Below are 17,667 nucleotides of genomic sequence, written 5' to 3' on the forward strand. Positions count from 1 at the left end.
AGATGATGTTTGTAACTCAATGGTATCATTTAACTATATATCTAGAATTTATACTAGAGTTCATCTACAGCTCGAAACCCAAGTTGACATGAACAGCCTTGGGTTGGGTATACGCGTCCAGAGCATACTGTCCCAACTCACGTCCAATGCCTGAGGACTTGTAACCACCAAAGGGGATACCAAAGTGTGAGTCACCCGACGAGTTAATCCAGACCATGCCAGCCTGGAGCTTACGAGCAACCTTGTGTGCACGAGCAATCTTTTCTGTGAACAGAGCCGCGGCTAGACCATACGAGGTGTCGTTGGCCTTTTTAATAGCTTCCTCGTCAGTAGAGAACTTGGCAATTGAAACTACAGGGCCGAAGATCTCCTCCTTCATAATCTTCATGTCTTCAGTTGTCTGTTGATCGGGTCAGTATGGTTTTTGTCGTGAAATTGACATTGTGAACTTACGTCGGCAAAGACTGTGGGTTGGAGGAAATATCCCTTGTCACCATATTTGCTGCCTCCGTACAGAAGCTTGGCTCCAGACTTGCGGCCCTCCTCGATGTAAGATAGCACGCGCTCATACTGTGTCTTGGAGACTTGGGGTCCCTGAACTGTTGACTCATCGAAGGGTGAGCCGAGTTTGTCGTTCTCTTTTGTCACCTCGACGAACTTCTCAAGGAACTTGTCGTAGATGTCCTCGTGGACGTAAATTCTTGAAGTAGAAGTGCAGACCTAGACGTAGAATCAGTAAAAGTGTCACTGGACGTGTGATGGAGGATCTTACCTCTCCCTTGTTGTCCATGATTCCAAAGTGGCACCACTTGACAGCCTGCTCCAGCTCGGCGTCGGCAAAGACGATAGAGGGGCTCTTACCACCACACTCAAGGGTGATATTCTTCAAGTTGTTCGCGGCGTCCTTCATGATAGCTCGGCCAGTGTTGGTGCTACCGGTAAAGGCAACCTTGTCAATGTCCATATGTCCAGCAATGGCCTTTCCTGTAGAAGGACCAAGACCAGGCAGAACATTGACGACACCTGCAGGAAGACCAGCTTCTTTGACTAAGTTACCAAAGTACAGAGCAGATAGCGGGGTCTGCTCGGCGGGCTTGAGGATGACTGTGTTGCCACAGGCCAAAGCGGGCGCAACTTTCCAGGCGAGCATCATGAAGGGAAAGTTCCATGGGATAATCTGGCCACAGACACCGAGAGGCTCTTGGAGGACGTATGCGAGTTTGGCGGGGGAGGTTTCGATGGTCTTACCACTGATCTTGTCGGCAGCACCGGCGTAGTAGCGGAATACGTTGTAGGACTCATCGAGATCACCAGCGAGACAAGCGCTAAAGGGCTGGAGTGGCAGTTAGCAATAAAGTAATTTGCGGTAGAATGAAGCTTCGCGCGTACCTTGCCGTTGTCAAAGGCATCAATAGCGGCAATGAGCTCACGGTCACGATGAATAAGATCGGCAAGCTTGTAGAGAAAAGCGCCGCGGTCAACAGCAGCAAGCTCAGACCATTCGCCCTCAAAGGCCTTGCGCGCGGCTTGAACAGCTTTGTCAACGTCCTCTTTTGATGCGCCCTTGAGTTTGATGACTTCCTCCTCTGTACTGTGGGTTTGTGAGCGTATGCTCTGAAGGTGAGTGCCCGCGGGTGCTTACTGTGGGTTTGTCACGACAAACTCGTCGCCTGTAGCTGCAACAAACTCATTGTTGATGAAAAGACCAGTTGGTTGGTCATACTTCTTACCATTAGGCAGAGAGATTTGTGTAGTTGATGCCATTGTGAACGAAGAGGGGAGAGCAGATTAAATGACTTGAATGTCTGACAATAATTTGGGGACATCTTCATTTATAAAGAGTACGACATGACAGAAGCCGGAGCTCCACGGGTTACGGGACACAAACAATTGAAACCAATCATTCACTCGCCTCTGGAGCGTCAAAGAGAGCTGCATTGCGGGGTTCAATCAGTCGTGAATAGCTGCAGCCAACATATGCCGAGAACGCCAATAACCCTGTCTTTAGCCAATATCCATTGAGCATGCGGGCACAATTCAAGTTCATGATAAACAATTCCCTCCATCATGTTCAAGAAGGGTAATTTTTGAGGCCAGGACGAGGACCATCGTAACCCATGACATGACGCGGGGAAAGCTGGACGAAAGCTACCAGGGCTAATCTTGTTTGGGCAAGTTTTTAGTCCCTTGGCCACCCACTCTGGAAGAACGTTCTCTCATCCATGCATCACTCTTTGTCCTTATCTTATACTGGATTGGGGATATTTCTGGGCATTTCTGCGGGGATTCGATTAACTATCAGATACAAGTGTACTCTCGCTGAATTAGGAAACTTCGTTGGCCACTCGGCAGTACAACTCCATCGTGTCATGCCATGGATGACGCCCTATAGCCGGTCGTCAGGAAGTTGTCTTGGTATACAGCCTACGCCAAGATCTCCATGGCCATTCTGTGTGACATTGAGTGCAGTACATAAGAGACGATGCCACCTCTTGTGCGAGGATATCAAGCTCTACTGATCACGTCCACCAAGCACTGACTATCTAGAATCATCGATCAATCTTGACAATCTTCTCGTAGGGCCTTTCATGTGCAGTTCTAGATCAACGCAACTAAAGTATATCTCTAGGGCTCACTCACCACGATGTCACACCTCACATATTACAACTACGAAGGCGTGGGCAAAACCAACAACACAGAATACTCCTACTCCCAAGCCGTACGCGTTGGAAACACCATCAAGTGCTCTGGTCAAGGTGGCTGGGACGACCAAGGCAACATCGATAAGGAAGACCTGAAGGGTCAGATCGATCTCGCCTTCAAGAATGTCGAGAAGAACCTCAAGGATGCAGGCGCAAGAGGTTGGGCCGATGTCCACTCGGTCAGAAGTTACCACATTTCACTCTCTAGTTCTTTCGACTTGATGGTAGAGTCGTTTCGAAAGTGGATGCCTGATCATCAGCCTACGTGGACCTGTGTAGGCGTCACCGAGTTGGGAATTCCTGGTATGATTGTTGAGATTGAGGTGGAGGCCAACATTGCATAATAGTGGTAGTATTCAAGATATTGAAGCGCACAAATTCCATATTTCCTTCGTAGTGCTTCCTTTGTCCTTCACTTCTTGGTCTATTTCATAAGCTTCAGGGTCTAAAAGTACATAACTTAAGAAACCACTCTATAATGTCCTAGAGCAGCTCACTGATTTCGTCACGTATGTCTTTTTCCGGACGAAAATCACTCTTGGTGCAATGTCGGGTTATCGGTCTCCTTAGGCATCGGAACAAACAACCATGAGACAGATGTGGCAACCAACAGCGCACACAGAACAGGCTGCAGGACTCCCACGCCAACACTAGCTGCAACAAGACCGGTGATGATGGGGAACAAACAACCTCCAAGCTGAGCAAAAACAAAGACAAATGCTAAAGCCGTAGACTGAATACGAAGGTTGACCAATTTGGAAGCGATGTTAATGCCCTAGTAAAGTTAGTGTTGTCCAAGTAGAGAGGTGAGAGAGGCTGACTGTGGCAAAGTATGGACCCATGAAGAACCCTAGCAGACTAATGGCTATGGATGCAGCAATGATATTTGGAACGCTGGAATTATTAGCGACGACCATGAACTGGGGCAGCCGAGAAGACTTACAGCCAGAATAAGAGTTGTAATGCAATGCTGATGATGGTGAATCCAAAGATCATTCTTCGGACCCCAAATCTATGAATAGGCTCAGCGAGAAAAAGTCTTCCGAGTAGCGATCCTCCATTAAATCCAGCAGAGACAAAGCCCATCTGGTTAATATCACCATTACGAACATCGACAAGGTACTCAACAACCCATCCGCTGGCAGTAAGTACAGCGCCGATGTAAAAGAAGAAAAAGATGCTAACAAGCCAGACATTCTTGTTTCTGAGGGTCTCCTTGATCAGGGAGAACGCATCTTCGCTTCTCGATGCAGGCGACTCGTCAGCCTCCAGTGTCCTCTCAGTCGGCTTCTGCTGTCTCTTGAGTTTGAGGGTATCCCAGAACGCGTACATCACAAACGCGACGTTGAAAACGCCAATAGCGAGCGGGAAAGTGTAAAAGAGGTACCACCTCGAAGTGCTCCCCACTGACGCTATACCCGTCGCCACAAACGGTCCAACAAGACACCCAGCCATGTACATGGCATGGATGAAAGCTAGCCATCGATGCGAACTCTTGGTTCCAGCAACAAAGGTGTTTCCGTGGGTATCCTGGTACGCCTGTCCTAGACTTGCCAGCCAGAATGTGACAGCGAATAGGGCAAATGGTGGTTTCCAGGCCCGGAGAGCATGAGCTATGACTTGCAGGACAGCACCCAGGGCAAGCATGGAGCCGAGGTCAAATATCTGACAAAGATGAGTGTTTGAAAAGGCGCCAGAGAACCAGCCCGTGAAGTTGGCTCCATATCTGGGATCGTTAGTTTGCGTCGATTGAGCCAGGATTTTGGGCTTACACTGATGAGACAATGGCGGTCGTGACGTCGTAGTCGCGAATGATGTGAGGCACCAACGCTCCAATGCTCCCATCATTAACGCCTGCGACAAAGAATGAGAAGCCAGCACTGAAGATTTTGAGAAGTTCTGTGGTATTTGGCTTGTCGGATGATGTTGGCGGAGGGTCATCGTTGAGTGAGCGACCTGTTGGGTTTGTTGTATCGCGAAGCTCAAAGACGGGTTCAGACGTAGCGGTGTCGGTTTGCGTGATTGTAGCCATGATGGAAATAATGAGGGACAGATGATTGAACCGAATGGAAAGAACAAGCTGGTGTACTTATACCAGCTTGACATCCAAGTTGGAAGTGTTACCGGTTTTGTAATAGTCGCGTGCCAATATGGTGACATGATACGACAGACGAAATAAACCGGCCATTGTAGACTAATTTATGTGAGGTATTTGATCCTTTATTTTTCAACACGATAAACTTTGGGAGGTTGGATCGTCAGGGCGATCTCGCGTGGACGGGCCGTTTTGGCTAAACATCGGAGGAAAACTCAATTCATGACATGGATACATGAGATTGAGAGAGGAAATACGAGTGAGGCAACGGTCAAAGTAAACTGATTGACTGAGACAGATAGAACATCCCAAGTTGTGAGACCTGACTATTCAGCTCTTGTGATGGTGACTAGGCATACGTTGTGATAAGGGATCAACAGATGCTACTAAGTCAACTATTTTGGGTGTTTACATTAGTGACACGATTCGGCGTGAGACCTACTCTAGTTCTGCCACTAACCCTGTTTGCCAATGGGTTAAGAGGGGAATAACACGGTATAGTAAGAAAGACAAGTGAGTATTGAAATGAGTCACTCTGTTATAAAAAGTGCCTCATGGAGCGATATAATGTCTGGGCAGGCATAGGGTAAGTCAGGGTCTAAGATTATGACGTACAATAACATCGTGACATTCATCTCCGCGTTTGAGTGATTTGGCAAGACATGATAAGATTGTCAAAGTCGCGTGTCTATTGGCTGCTGACTCATCGGAGTGCACTTTTTTCCGCCAACCCCCTGCTCCCACATTCTCCACTCTGGCCACGTCAAAGGCTGTAGTCGGTGAGTGAGAGAGTCTTGCAACCCGACCAAGACCTCAATCTGGGGAATCCCAATCCCAACCCCTAACTAAACACCATTCCGATGCAATTACTGCGTGGCGATCGTGGAGATACCAGCAGCACTTCTTCCAGGAGCTATGGAGGTTTTGGACCTTCAGAGCCCCGGCTCTTCGAGTTCAACGAGCGGGGTCGCTCTGTAGCGCCCAAATGTATCGAGATGTCCAAGCAGCACCCTGAGGACTTCCTCAATTACCTCCAGCAGGCATGGAAGCGTGACAAGATTTACATCAAAGAGAACCCAGAGTCCATGTTTGATATAAAGGCCATCAGAGTCCTCTGCCAAGACGGAAAATTCAGACCCCTCGGAAACTCGTATATCCCGCTGCCCAAGCTGCATTACCTCCGGAATCGATATATGCTCGAAGGAGAACCCTTCCCTTTCCTCAGACTGGATCCACCCATACGCTCCGAAGGAGGATTTGGTCAGTGGAGATGTCTCAGGGCCTTTGCCAAGTACCATGACGACCTGGATTTCTTTCTCGAGATGTTGATACGAGTACGACGATCAAAAGCATCAACCGTCGAGTTCCCCCGTCGAATATTGGAGCTATACCTTCGGATACAAGCAGAGTGTGAAGACTCAAAAGATCCAGACGCCAGCGCCCACAAAGTCAGGTATGGACACCGTACCCTCCAAACATCATGATACTCACGCCATCAGATATGCCTTCGAGAAGGAGCAGCTTGTCTATGTCCATCCGATATGGCGGCCACTCAGTGAGTGTCTATTAGACGATTCATGTGAGATATCCAGCACGTTGTCCAAGTCACCCGTGTTTCCGGTTCCAGAAGATTGGGACGCTAGCAAGTCTGAGCTTGCGTCTCTAAGAGAATTCTACACCCAAACGCTGAAGCTTGAAAAGGCCAGCTACCGGACCATTGTAGACGTGTTGGAAAAGCGTGACTTCGATGCAGTCCTCGACCCAGCGGATCTTTGGTTGACGGACGAACTTTATCGCGCTTTGGACAAGATGAGAATGGATCTTTCACCCAATGATGCTGCTGATCTAAAGTGAGTTGCCTCATATTTGTCAAGTCATACAACTAACATTGTACAGAATAGCATTTATCGAAAAGTCCATCATCGCCGTGGCTCCTGGAGAAACTGTGACATGGCTCAACGCAACCGATGTCTCTTGGTGCCCCAAGCTCGACAGCCCCGAAGTCAACGATCTCAGCAAGCACTACTCTGAGCTCCATGAGTTCTTTGTCGACTTCCTCGACATAAAACAAAACGACTCGGGTCTCATTTTTGACACATTAATGCAAGTCTCTTCATTAAGTCCAGACTGCTCACGTGACGACACCGCAAGAGGTCTTTTGGTCGCCGTCAGTCAAAGGATACCAGAATACGGACATGTTTTCGATAAGGAGAGATTTATGCAGAGTAATGTTTTCCCTGTGTCGACATCGGATGGAGTTTTGCTTTGTGCCCCCAGTATGGAGTTTGTAATTGCAGATCGACAAAATTTGAAAGAGGCGTTTGAAGGAAGGTTGAATTTGTTGGATTTTGATCCAAAGACTGTTTGGATGTTGGATAATTTGTTGGTTTGGGCTGGCCTTGATCAGCGGTACTTGTCCCGTCACGTTGTGGATCAGGGGCCAGAGGACGAGAACTTCAAGTCCATCGAGCTACCCGATGAACTCTCGGCTAAGGCTGATCACATTTTACGGTATGTCCTTACCACTCTTGTCACTTCACATCTAACCCCTATAGTATTGCTGTCCACTTCAAAAGTCCTAGAACGACTACACCAAAAGCAACATCTTGGCTTCGCGAAACTCTCGATCACTGCGAAGTCCGACTCGCATCCAGTTTCCAATCACAACTCGTATACCGCTCCGGCAGCGCTGAAATTATTGCTGTCAATCCTATGGGCGGTCTCGACATCAAGGATACAGTTGGTCTTACTGTCTACTCGGACGATGAGAATTGGGAAATTTTCAAACAGACATTACTCCCACGCCGACTGCTTGAATGGATAATGACGGACCCCGAGACAAATGTTGTGCAAGATGTGCCTGAACAGGCGGTGAGCTTGATGAGAAGTATCATCAATGTTACAAATGCTCGCGAGCATGTGATATCGAGAATTCTCGATGCCGAGGGGATAGTCGATTTGGAGCTGTTACAGGCATCGCCGTATTGGCGGGTAAATAGGTGAGCAGCACGAAACGTGTTGAAGAACATGGCTGACCATTTAGTGAACGACAACCAGATGCGACAATCACGACATCCAAAGCAGACCAGTTTGCGGCAGCCAAGATCATCGACGACTCAGATTCCACCCCCGCTCCAGCATACAGCCAAGCCGGCCCCTCATACAGCAGAGACGAACAACCCGCCTACAGCAAGGGCGAACCATCATACACTCAAACAGAACGAGCCTACTCGAACGCCGAGCCACCTTACAGCAAGGAAGACCCCGCAAAGCGATCACCGCCGCCGCCACGGCCATCAAAACCAGATTCGCTGCGGGATAGACTTCCAGTGTCGAAACGGGGCTTGCAGAGACGGGTTTCGGAAAAACAGGATTGGGAAGGGGATTTTGTAGCGAACGAAGCTACCTTGGTTGATTTTACTGGAGAAGATGCATATGGCATAGATTGATTTATAGATGCAATGAGTGACGTGATAGAATGATTATGAAGTAATGGTACATGGCTAAACTCCTCTTTACATCAGTACTCAAGTTGTAGAGAAGCTCTGGAAGTAGACAGCATTTTGTCTTGATCATAATAAGGAAACAAATAATAAGAAGTTCCAAAGTCGAGATTCATCACTGGCGGGTCCTTTAAACTTATTTGACGCGTCCAGAGATTTATTGCTTAGTTGATCCCTGTTAGCCCCTTGAGAGTCGTCATCTGAATCTGCGAGACATGCCTGCCAAATCAAAGGATTGGCATTAACATACCCACTCGAGTTTGCTAGACTGGTGGGTAACAGAAGCTTACCTTGAGGTTTGAGTGTCAAAAATAAATGGTCTGAAGTACTGGTTTAAAGGTCATCAAGTGACCTACTAATTTCGTCTCTTGTGGTTCTCGCTGCCAATTTTATAATGTCCTGTGTGCTAGGGAGCCGTTTTAGCCGCTTAGACTGTGTCCACTTGTCGATCAAAATAGCTTCAGCGAAACAAACTAAAGCATGTGGACATGTGGACATGTGTCCGTAGGATGAAACATTCCAAAGGACGCGGAACTGATGACGTTTGCTTCTCATGTAGGTTGTTTCAAAATGATATGCAATCATCATATCATGAACTAGTTGATCCTAAATTACAATTCCATTTGAGATGATTGTGCGCATCTCTGGGCATTTGTCAAAGCGGCCGACCAGACATAGTCATCCAATCGGCATCAACGGAGTGTGTCGACAAGTCGGCGATTTCTTGTTTTGATCAACCCATGGGCCAGCGTTAGTGAGGCTGAGGACCCTTGGCGATGCGGGTCGTTTGCGAAGATGCATTGCCATCACAATAAAAGACTGTTTCATTGGCCAAAGCGTGGGATTGCTTACGCCCCGGTTCTTGGTACAGGGACCAACAAGGCACTGAAAACGGTAGAACTGGGTACTGCTCCGTAATAATTGTCTTGGAGCCAACATGTCACAAAAGAAAAGATGGGCTGAGGATCGTCATCCCAGTAGTCTCGCTTGCACGTCCTTTCTTTCTGAGCAAACAATAGTTGTTGAGCCGTTGTTTATATCCCTTTCTCAAACATGATAATGCCCAGCTTTTTAAACCAACATCATGTATAGCTTGCTGTACAAAACAACCGCCTGTGTAGCTTTTCTGCTCTGCCTGGTCTGGTACGGCCAGTCTCACTTCTACCGCGATCCCGGTAGCGTCTTCTTCGACAAGACACGGGCGTACGAGGCCAGTTACTCAACGATCCGTACAGCCGAAGCCGAACAGACGATCGGGTCACTTTCCGCCGAAGGGAGTCCTTATTCCAAGAACGTATTGTCGAGAAACAAGACACTTTGTCTGGCGCTGAACTCGGTTGCACGGCAGACACAATATCTTCCAGTAAACATCCCTCGACAGCTATCTTTGTTACATACTAATGTCGATCGACTGTTAGATCACAATAGGGAGCATCCTTCACGGTCTCTCCGAACAAGAACGTCAAGACATCGATATATCCGTCCTCATTGCCGAGACTGACCCGACGCGACATCCTAACTGGCACGAACTATGGCTCAAACGAGCAGTCGACCAAGTCTACACCTACAACAATGATACCACGAGCATCGAATACCTCTCCGAATTGGAAAAGACCCAAAACTATCGTGAAAAGGGCGTGTTCGACTATACCCTTGCTCTCGAACGGTGCTATGACACAGGCGCTTCGTATGTAGCTGTGTTCGAGGACGATATCCTGCTGGCACGAGGATGGTTTATGCGGACTTTGCAAGGCCTAGCAGACATCGCTAGTATAGATTCGGAGCAACACTGGTTATTTATGCGATTGTTCAACCAGGAGAGGTCCATAGGGTGGGCCTCCCACGAAATTGGCGGGAACAATGAGTTCTGGATTATTTTCGGTATCGGTTTAGGAATCTTGGCCCCCGCAGTATTCGCACGACGTCGTTGGAGGGCAACTCAGAAGTATCTCGACCGAGAGATACTATTCGTCGTCGTTTTCATCTTGGCCCCAGGTATAGTGATACTAGTGTATCAATCTGGTAAAGCGAGTTTGTTTCCACCGTCACCAGGAGTCTTCAACGAGCCTTTTGGATGTTGCTCGCAGGCTATGATCTTCCCACGCCGTCAGGTGCCTCTGATGATATCTGAGCTTCAAAAAAGGCAGAGAGGGCAGGTGGACTTGATACTGGACGACATTGCCATTGGAAATAAGCTGGATAGATATGCTCTGTACCCAGTTCAAGCGCAGCATATTGGTAGGTTCCCCATTAGTCTGGGGGTGATTCGGGACTGACGACTTTTAGGTATCGATTCAGCGAGAAAGACGACAAAGGATGAGGCGCAAGCCATATGGAGCATGGCGTTTGAAGATTTGGACTCTAAATCCTTGAAGACAGAACACGAGAGAATGGTCAAAACGTACCAGGAATTTTGGGAAAAGATAAGCTAAGCGACGACAATGTTGTATTGCCCGATCTTTAGACCAAAGCCGAAGTCTTCTTGACGCATTCTATATTGTAATTTGCAGGATTCATACGATTTCAAAACTCAGTATATCAAAATAATGGTTATCTCAATAAATGACCTCGAACGCGTATGCTATCTGAAAAAGCAGCTAGGTGGCGTTCAACACGGCAACGACTGGATTCTATAATGTACACATGGGCTATGGTTGATGTAAGAAGGTCCCGTTGAGCTGTACGTACAGAAACTTGAACTACGATGATAGGTCCCATGATATACACAATGTTAAGTTTATGAGTTCAGACGCATCTCGGTAATGTTTAGCATCTAAATCACCGCCGTGAACTACATGAAACATCAACGATGGGGTACAAGGCGCAAAAAAAGTTCATGACGTGGAAATGTAGGTAGCCGACGGCCAGTTGCAGGTGATAGCACTGGCGAAACCAAGCTGCCATGGACTGACGTGGACATTGTCACCCCCAAAAGATTATCTTTCAAGCTGGCAAAGTCACAAGTACACTTTTACTCATATTCATCACATATTCATCACACTATCATGCACCGTTGACGATGAAGCAAGCAAAGAGTCATCTCGACTTCACGGCGCAAAACCTACCTGGTCCATGCTTCCGAGACCTCAACTACACTGCTTACGACGCCAACATCACAAAATCTCGTCGGCTACATCTGTCGGCCTACTTTAAATTTATGCGCCCCGAAATAAGTTATCTCTACGATGATTATGCAGTGGAAGCCCGCAAGAGAGCCTGTCAGGTACTCTATAACAAAGCGAAGCAGCGTGGTGTCCCCATACCGTATTTCGAGTACCTTGTTGACAACTGTTTTTGGAAGCTATGGTGTGAGTTTGATTATATTTATACTTTAGCCACTGCTAATGCTTCATAGTCAGTTCATTTGGCTCTGATGCGCCTTTGTGGCCTTGGGGACCTCAAAAAGTCCCAATGACATTGGAACCTGGGGAGAAACCGAGTCGTACATATGCCAAATATTGTGAAAGCCGCGCCACTGAAACTTCCAGAGAATCAAGCGCTGCTAGGTTTATGTCACAGGCCGAGCCCGATCCAGAGTCTTCAATCGATCCCAACTCACAGTACATTGTGCGGTCACAAGCCGTGTTCACGAAATCTGGAGATGATAAACCAGAACCAGACCTCGATTTGAAAAAGCGAGAGGCTGCTTGGGAAAAACTGGATCCTTTCGAGCATGTGCCCGGCATTGTCGGGCCATTCGAAGTCGAACCACCATCGCTAACACCTATCGAGACGCTCGTAACACAAGATCTGGCGGTAATCAATACTTTATTTGAGGGACATGCCATCATCAAGGCAAACATAACTCGACGAAGAGTCATCGTTTCGTTTCCTGAGACGGTTGAAGACGGGAGTGAAACCAGACAGAAGCATTCCATTGTTTGGGGACACGTACGTGGATGGGTTGATTCGATCAACCAGAAGAAATACGTAACACTACGTGAACATTTACAAAGTGTTCTATAACTTCACGGGGACTGATATGGGAAATGACAGGATATTCTCATAGGACCAACCAAAGGGGAGTCTGCATTAGGATAGCCTCCTATGTTAAGTGGTTATTACACCTTATGAAATAAGCCATAGATTGTGTTTCGAAAATATACCTTACGTATGGATCGTGATGGATATTTGTGCAGTAATTTATTGATCATAAAGCTCGCTAATGCAAATCGAACTATTATAACCTCAGCCATTATTATAGACACAAGCCTGTATATGAATCATGTTATCATTCTATCAATCTAAATTGAGTTATCGCCAGTATCGCGTGACCTCCTTGTCTCCGATATAACCTGTGTCTTATTGTACTTGCTCGGCCCATCTACCAGGCTTTGCTCATCATTCTCACTATACTGCACTTGAAATGTCCTGTGCATTTCTATTCCTCCATGCTCAGGCGAATGGTCCGAGTCGCCCGTCTCCGAGGGGAGCTCCACCCGAGCAGCCCGACTACGGCTTAGAACATGTGACTTGCGGCCGTAGTTTTCGCCGTAATTGTTGTATTTGCTTGAGTCGTGGGAGGAGCCGCCGAGAGCGGGGAAGATACGGACGAGAAGGACTCTCAAAGCAGGCATGGATGCGCAGATAATGCCGATATTGATCTCCACAGTCGACCAGATTGACACATCTGTTTGGTCGTAGGTTGGGTTTGTTGAAGATCCAAGGTGGACGATGTACTGCAAGCGGATGATGCTCACGATAGTGATACTGATGAGTTAGCCGACGACGTTTCTGACACGTGGCAAGTCAAGTTACTCACAAAGTTCCAACGATAAACATGGCGGCAACACCAATTTTCTTCTTCCAGTGTAACTTGAGTTTACGGATGTACCACATGGGGATGCCTAGCATCCAAAAGTCCAAGATGATACTGATAGCCGCATTCGCCCAGCCGATGGATGCGATGTTGAAACTAAAGAGTTAGCACATTGTCACTCGTCTGGATCAGGTGGACATACCATTTTCCTTCATGCTCACCATCCCAGCTAAGCCAGAAGTAGTTGACAGGCGTGCACTGAAAGGCAGCTAAGAAAACAAAGACGACTCCATAAACAGTATTGAAAACAATAGTTCCCCAAAGAAGCTTCTGCGCCTTGCCAGGGAAGATACGGAGATAAAAGAACAACAACGACGTCTTGAGGAACGAGACTTGAGCAAAGTAGAACACCTCGAGAAGCCAGAAATAAAAGCCGAATTTGGTGATCTGGTCAAACTCGAGCGTCCAGATATCACGTCCCTCTCCGTGTCCTGCTGTACCGTGTATATTCATCGCAGTCGAAGGCATTCCGATAAGAAGTGTGAGACAAATGAAAAGATCGTCGAGACCATAGTCAGCGTTGCTGAGGAAGTATTTTGTGCCGAGACGCAGGAGAATAGAAACGCCGGAGATGACGCCGAGGACGATTGTAACGTTGATGAAGATTTCGGTCTTGTCGCGGACGGGATAATCGCAGTAGGTATAGGTCATGTTTAGAGTGGCTAGGTACAGATGTTAGTTTGGTCTCGATATTGTGTCGCTGTTGACTTACTCAAACTGTCTTTGACATGGCAAACCTGAGCTGCGCACCCCTCAGCCGTTTTGATGGTCTTCTGTCCTCCTCCACATAAGCAAGCTACATCGGTAGTGCTACATCCTGATTTTCCAAAAGAGTCTTCGTAACAAGGAGACTGTACACATTAGCAAGTAAATTTAGTTATCGCAGCAACAAACGTACCGAACAGCTAGGCAGAGTCTTGAGCAACTCAGTTGTATTCCCAAAATCTGCCACAGTCCAAGGCACAAAGGCCAGCAACAAAGGCAAAGCCCACTTCATTATGATCGACAAATCTTAGATAGCAAGACAATCAGCGGGTCCCGGGGAGCGACTATATAAATTCTTGACAGATCAGACCAGACCCTGACGTTCATCGTCTCGAGTGGATTTAAGGGTTTAAAGACTCGATTCCGTCCCCTGCTGGTCTCATCTTGTTTTCTGGGGTTGTGTTGATTATGGAACGCCCGGAAGGGCTTCCACGATACAGAGTAGCATTGCGGGTTAACTGTGCAAGGCAGGACCTTAGAATAGCGTCATTTATCATTGCCACGAGGGTTTAATCTGCCTGGATTTTGAGTCCTATTCGCCCAAAGTTGAGCTCGTTTACGGCAATCTTATAGGACACCAGCAAGGGTATCTAACGAGGAATTCTCTTTTTGTTGAATACCCCGTGTTTCACTATAATTTTAGCTGCTTATTCTGGAAGGTCGTGAAGAAAAGTTTGCCCCTGCGCTAGACAAGATCAAGGATCATATCTCGTCAACGGGAGTTCCTTTCTTCTCTTGGCATGTGTCAATGGCCCATCCCTGATCAGATTAGGGCAAGGATTGAGAGGAATTGATCATCTCCGGCTCTGTCAAAACGAGGGGCATTTGAGAGTAAGCACTTAATCCAAGGAGTAATATTCCTGTTTTTTCAGCTCTTGCATGCATGTAAAAGATAGCTTCCCCCTTTTTTTGTCTGTGCCGCACGTATTACGGATTGGGATAGCCGTAAACGAAAAGAGATTGACATCTCCAAAAGCCACTATGTTGGACTTGGCAAATGAACCGAAACGCCACAGAAAACATGTTCGAGTTTTAAGAGAACAATAGTAATATCATTCCGGGTTTCTGGAACTGCAGGTTATCCAAACTAAGCAAACCATTCGTGAGCGGCGCATTCAATAAAGTTTTGGACTACCATTCTGGATTTAACTAGTCGTCGGATAACCCTTCAAAAGCGGAGCGGACTCCATCTCAACGTTGTTCATTGCAACTGTGAGTCCTCACGGGCCAAGTCTAGAACACCAACCTTGTACGACTAGTTCATGACTCAACGGTCGACTAGGACAGGTCCTGCATTGACAACTTTCAAGTTTCCTGTCACCGTTTCTTCTCGATGTGTATTCTTTGTACAGTTTTAAGATCAGCGAATTGACCCCACAAACAAGACCAAATTCGGGTATCTTGACATCAAAGGTGCTACATAAACGGTTGCAGCCAAGCCAACAATGACACTTGTGCTACCACTACATACAGTACCGGTCATGTCCCGTTCTAGACCTGTATCCCTGAAGTCAGCCCTGTCAGTCTAGCCCAAGGGCTTATCTCAATCTGGGGGAACACAACTGCCGTTGTTGTGAAATAACAAATGAACTAATAAATAAACTGGAACCATTTGTTCATCAGTTCTGATCCATTTTGACAGGTAGTTTCTCAAGAAACATAAAAAACGAAGTTAGAAAGAACTGTCTGGTTTAGCAATTCGCGATTGGAATAGAAACGTTCTCAGGCGGTCATGGCTGGTTGAGAGTGTCTCTGTTGGACAGTATTCGATGAGTGTGCATATTTCATGGAATCGCGAAGACTGCGAGAACCCGTTAAAGAGTATTTCTCCCCAAGGTGTCCAGAGTCTCTACATCTTAGATTTCTCTTTCTTGTCAATTTGCTTCATCAGGCCATTTCACAGACGGTTTCCCAGCATGTCAATTAAAATTGGTTGCCAAGACCATGTAGCTCGTCTAGTTCCAATAGTTCATTCAATAAATCACCCAAAAAAGCAAAGCCTTTCAATAGTGTCTTTTGCCAATATTTGGCTTCCCCAGCCAGACTTTTCCTTTGTCTTAATAATGGTCTCACAAAACATCCCCCAAAGCCATCTGATTGCTTTCTCTTTATTCCCGATCATAGTCAACGCCATGGCGGCAAAGTTAATTTTGACGGCTTTCATAGCTGCACTCAGAGTCAATGGTAGCCCGTGTAAACCAAACTCTTCTGCACCTACCTCTCCAGACTTTACTTCCGATGCTGTTTTTACGACAATCACCGCCGACGACGTAAGCACTGGACCCGGTTTTCCGACTCAAAGTTCCATTTACGGTTTCACTTCCACTGCCTTAGCTTCTTCTCGAGCAATAGATGAGGCAATAACCGATTCTACCACTATCCTAACCCTAGAGGCATCTTCCTCTGACACGTCCTCACCAGAGACTTTAGCATCCGAGACAACTTGGGATAGATCATCGGCCTCCGCAATTCCAACCTCTCTTATGACTACTGACTCAACTGTCGATGAATCTACTACCGTAGACAGCGCAGTTGTAACATCATGGTCGTCCGGCCCAACAACATCCTCCTCCATCACAAGCACAACCACCACAGCAGAAGCACAGACTCCCATTGGCTTCCACAATGGTGGGTTTGAAGATGATCCGTCTCCCGATGCACTCCCTTGGGTCATAGGTAGAAGCGTCACGATTCCAAACGACCCAGAGAATGCTCATTCAGGCAACCGCTACGCGTACGTATCCGTCAATGTTTACGTGTTTAGAACTTTGTTTAACCGTTAAGCACTAGTCTTGTCAAATTTCCCATCACGGGTACCGGTCGTCCCATCTATCCTTTGCAGCAAAGCATTACCGGCCTCGACGCCACGAAAACGTACCTGCTGACTATTCATTGGGCCTTTACAGACTTTGGTTCATTGTCAAATACAGCATGTGAGTTCTGGACTTATTTTGGCCCACTCATTGAATACTATAAATTCAACGCTGCTGGCATGCCAACCAACGAATACTCCAGACGGCAATACCTGGCGGCAGTGTCGACGGTATCGGACAACGCCAATATGATATTATATTGGCGCTGTTCAAACTCAGTTCCGAGTTCTCCATGGGCTGGTGTCGAGATACGTATCGACGATGTTAGTCTTGTCGAGTATGATCCTCCGTGCACTCTTGTAGAGCCGCCTCCTCAAGGTCTCGTTTGTGGCCAAACTGGAACATTTCCAACTTCCGCAAATTCCTACCTTATTGGCTCTGAAATCCCCTTAGGCCCTTTCGAGAATTGTGCCCAGATGTGTGCTGAAAACCCTGAATGCAAGACTATCACTGGGGCTTTGGGCAATGGGAATGTGATTGGGCGTAATGCACGCTGCAAGCTCTACTCGAAAACACCTGAGGAGCTTGGCTTCTATGCTTCAACGAGTGGCCCGGGCGTTTTCCAGCCAGGTTGCTTTAAGTGTCGTCCTTCAGAGTAGACGTCGTTGTCGCTTTACCTTGGCTTGAAGAGTGATGTCAAGTCATGGCGGGATGATATAATAGTTGTATGAAAACAACCTGTTTCTAATTTCAACACTGAATTTGATTCCACTAGATAATTATCAGATTATTGATGAAACCATATTCACTGAAATGAAACATGATTCAATTTGTGTCTATTGCGCGAACTGATCTAACAACGCCACTTTGCATTGTCTTCGGAAGAACCAATCACATACAACGGTAAAGAAGACTTACTGTCGCCTGGAACCAACATATTTACCTGGCAAGTGGTCATTGCTCGGATTCT

General features: G+C 47.0%; 8 protein-coding genes across 8 annotated transcripts; 5 read left to right on the forward strand and 3 right to left on the reverse strand.

Moving 5' to 3' along the window:
- Positions 1–4: 4 nt before the first annotated feature.
- Positions 5–2,064, reverse strand: EDB82DRAFT_456645 (aldehyde dehydrogenase domain-containing protein). Its single transcript, XM_025730647.2, has 5 exons — positions 1,643–2,064; positions 1,390–1,591; positions 773–1,333; positions 454–720; positions 5–400 (listed from the first exon to the last, which is right to left on the reverse strand). Exons 1-5 carry the CDS (start codon positions 1,762–1,764, stop codon positions 65–67), a joined length of 1,488 nt encoding a protein of 495 aa, XP_025589751.1. The 5' UTR covers positions 1,765–2,064; the 3' UTR covers positions 5–64.
- Positions 2,065–2,179: 115 nt separating this feature from the next.
- On the forward strand, positions 2,180–3,168 carry EDB82DRAFT_486600 (Endoribonuclease L-PSP/chorismate mutase-like protein). Its single transcript, XM_025730646.2, has one exon. It carries the CDS (start codon positions 2,645–2,647, stop codon positions 3,044–3,046), a length of 402 nt encoding a protein of 133 aa, XP_025589750.1. The 5' UTR covers positions 2,180–2,644; the 3' UTR covers positions 3,047–3,168.
- Positions 3,169–3,234: 66 nt separating this feature from the next.
- On the reverse strand, positions 3,235–4,734 carry EDB82DRAFT_520381 (major facilitator superfamily domain-containing protein; the record flags this gene model as incomplete). Its single annotated transcript, XM_025730645.2, has 4 exons — positions 3,235–3,477; positions 3,524–3,596; positions 3,646–4,428; positions 4,475–4,734. 4 exons carry the CDS (start codon positions 4,732–4,734, stop codon positions 3,235–3,237), a joined length of 1,359 nt encoding a protein of 452 aa, XP_025589749.2.
- A 923-nt stretch (positions 4,735–5,657) lies between these two features.
- EDB82DRAFT_471119 (uncharacterized protein) lies at positions 5,658–8,246 on the forward strand (the record flags this gene model as incomplete). Its single annotated transcript, XM_025730644.1, has 5 exons — positions 5,658–6,250; positions 6,297–6,647; positions 6,694–7,308; positions 7,353–7,796; positions 7,841–8,246. The coding sequence occupies 5 exons, from the start codon at positions 5,658–5,660 to the stop codon at positions 8,244–8,246; spliced, it is 2,409 nt and encodes an 802-aa protein (XP_025589748.1).
- A 984-nt stretch (positions 8,247–9,230) lies between these two features.
- EDB82DRAFT_46704 (uncharacterized protein) lies at positions 9,231–10,791 on the forward strand. Its single transcript, XM_025730642.2, has 3 exons — positions 9,231–9,663; positions 9,719–10,538; positions 10,587–10,791. The coding sequence occupies exons 1-3, from the start codon at positions 9,385–9,387 to the stop codon at positions 10,730–10,732; spliced, it is 1,245 nt and encodes a 414-aa protein (XP_025589747.1). The 5' UTR covers positions 9,231–9,384; the 3' UTR covers positions 10,733–10,791.
- A 528-nt stretch (positions 10,792–11,319) lies between these two features.
- EDB82DRAFT_520384 (uncharacterized protein) lies at positions 11,320–12,266 on the forward strand (the record flags this gene model as incomplete). Its single annotated transcript, XM_025730641.1, has 2 exons — positions 11,320–11,608; positions 11,656–12,266. The coding sequence occupies 2 exons, from the start codon at positions 11,320–11,322 to the stop codon at positions 12,264–12,266; spliced, it is 900 nt and encodes a 299-aa protein (XP_025589746.1).
- A 278-nt stretch (positions 12,267–12,544) lies between these two features.
- EDB82DRAFT_571361 (uncharacterized protein) lies at positions 12,545–14,260 on the reverse strand (the record flags this gene model as incomplete). Its single annotated transcript, XM_025730640.2, has 5 exons — positions 14,018–14,260; positions 13,832–13,970; positions 13,262–13,781; positions 13,063–13,215; positions 12,545–13,010 (listed from the first exon to the last, which is right to left on the reverse strand). The coding sequence occupies exons 1-5, from the start codon at positions 14,114–14,116 to the stop codon at positions 12,545–12,547; spliced, it is 1,377 nt and encodes a 458-aa protein (XP_025589745.1). The 5' UTR covers positions 14,117–14,260.
- A 1,751-nt stretch (positions 14,261–16,011) lies between these two features.
- EDB82DRAFT_532694 (uncharacterized protein) lies at positions 16,012–17,423 on the forward strand. The gene is made up of 2 exons (XM_025730639.2): positions 16,012–16,618; positions 16,675–17,423. Exons 1-2 carry the CDS (start codon positions 16,017–16,019, stop codon positions 17,354–17,356), a joined length of 1,284 nt encoding a protein of 427 aa, XP_025589744.1. The 5' UTR covers positions 16,012–16,016; the 3' UTR covers positions 17,357–17,423.
- The last annotated feature ends 244 nt before the right edge of the window (positions 17,424–17,667 follow it).

The sequence above is a fragment of the Fusarium venenatum genome (genome assembly GCF_020744135.1).
Source record: "Fusarium venenatum strain MPI-CAGE-CH-0201 chromosome Unknown EDB82scaffold_1, whole genome shotgun sequence".
Taxonomy (NCBI): domain Eukaryota; kingdom Fungi; phylum Ascomycota; class Sordariomycetes; order Hypocreales; family Nectriaceae; genus Fusarium; species Fusarium venenatum.

Excerpts from the sequence above, each read along its gene's own strand:
- EDB82DRAFT_456645 (XM_025730647.2), bottom strand. The coding sequence starts at position 1,764 with ATGGCATCAACTACACAAATCTCTCTGCCTAATGGTAAGAAGTATGAC. Across the intron at positions 1,592-1,642 it reads TTTGTCGTGACAAACCCACA|TACAGAGGAGGAAGTCATCA; the intron begins GTAAGCACCCGC and ends ACAAACCCACAG. Across the intron at positions 721-772 it reads TCATGGACAACAAGGGAGAG|GTCTGCACTTCTACTTCAAG; the intron begins GTAAGATCCTCC and ends TTCTACGTCTAG.
- EDB82DRAFT_486600 (XM_025730646.2), top strand. The coding sequence starts at position 2,645 with ATGTCACACCTCACATATTACAACTACGAAGGCGTGGGCAAAACCAAC.
- EDB82DRAFT_46704 (XM_025730642.2), top strand. The coding sequence starts at position 9,385 with ATGTATAGCTTGCTGTACAAAACAACCGCCTGTGTAGCTTTTCTGCTC. Across the intron at positions 9,664-9,718 it reads GGCAGACACAATATCTTCCA|ATCACAATAGGGAGCATCCT; the intron begins GTAAACATCCCT and ends ATCGACTGTTAG. Across the intron at positions 10,539-10,586 it reads AGTTCAAGCGCAGCATATTG|GTATCGATTCAGCGAGAAAG; the intron begins GTAGGTTCCCCA and ends GACGACTTTTAG.
- EDB82DRAFT_532694 (XM_025730639.2), top strand. The coding sequence starts at position 16,017 with ATGGCGGCAAAGTTAATTTTGACGGCTTTCATAGCTGCACTCAGAGTC. Across the intron at positions 16,619-16,674 it reads CATTCAGGCAACCGCTACGC|TCTTGTCAAATTTCCCATCA; the intron begins GTACGTATCCGT and ends GTTAAGCACTAG.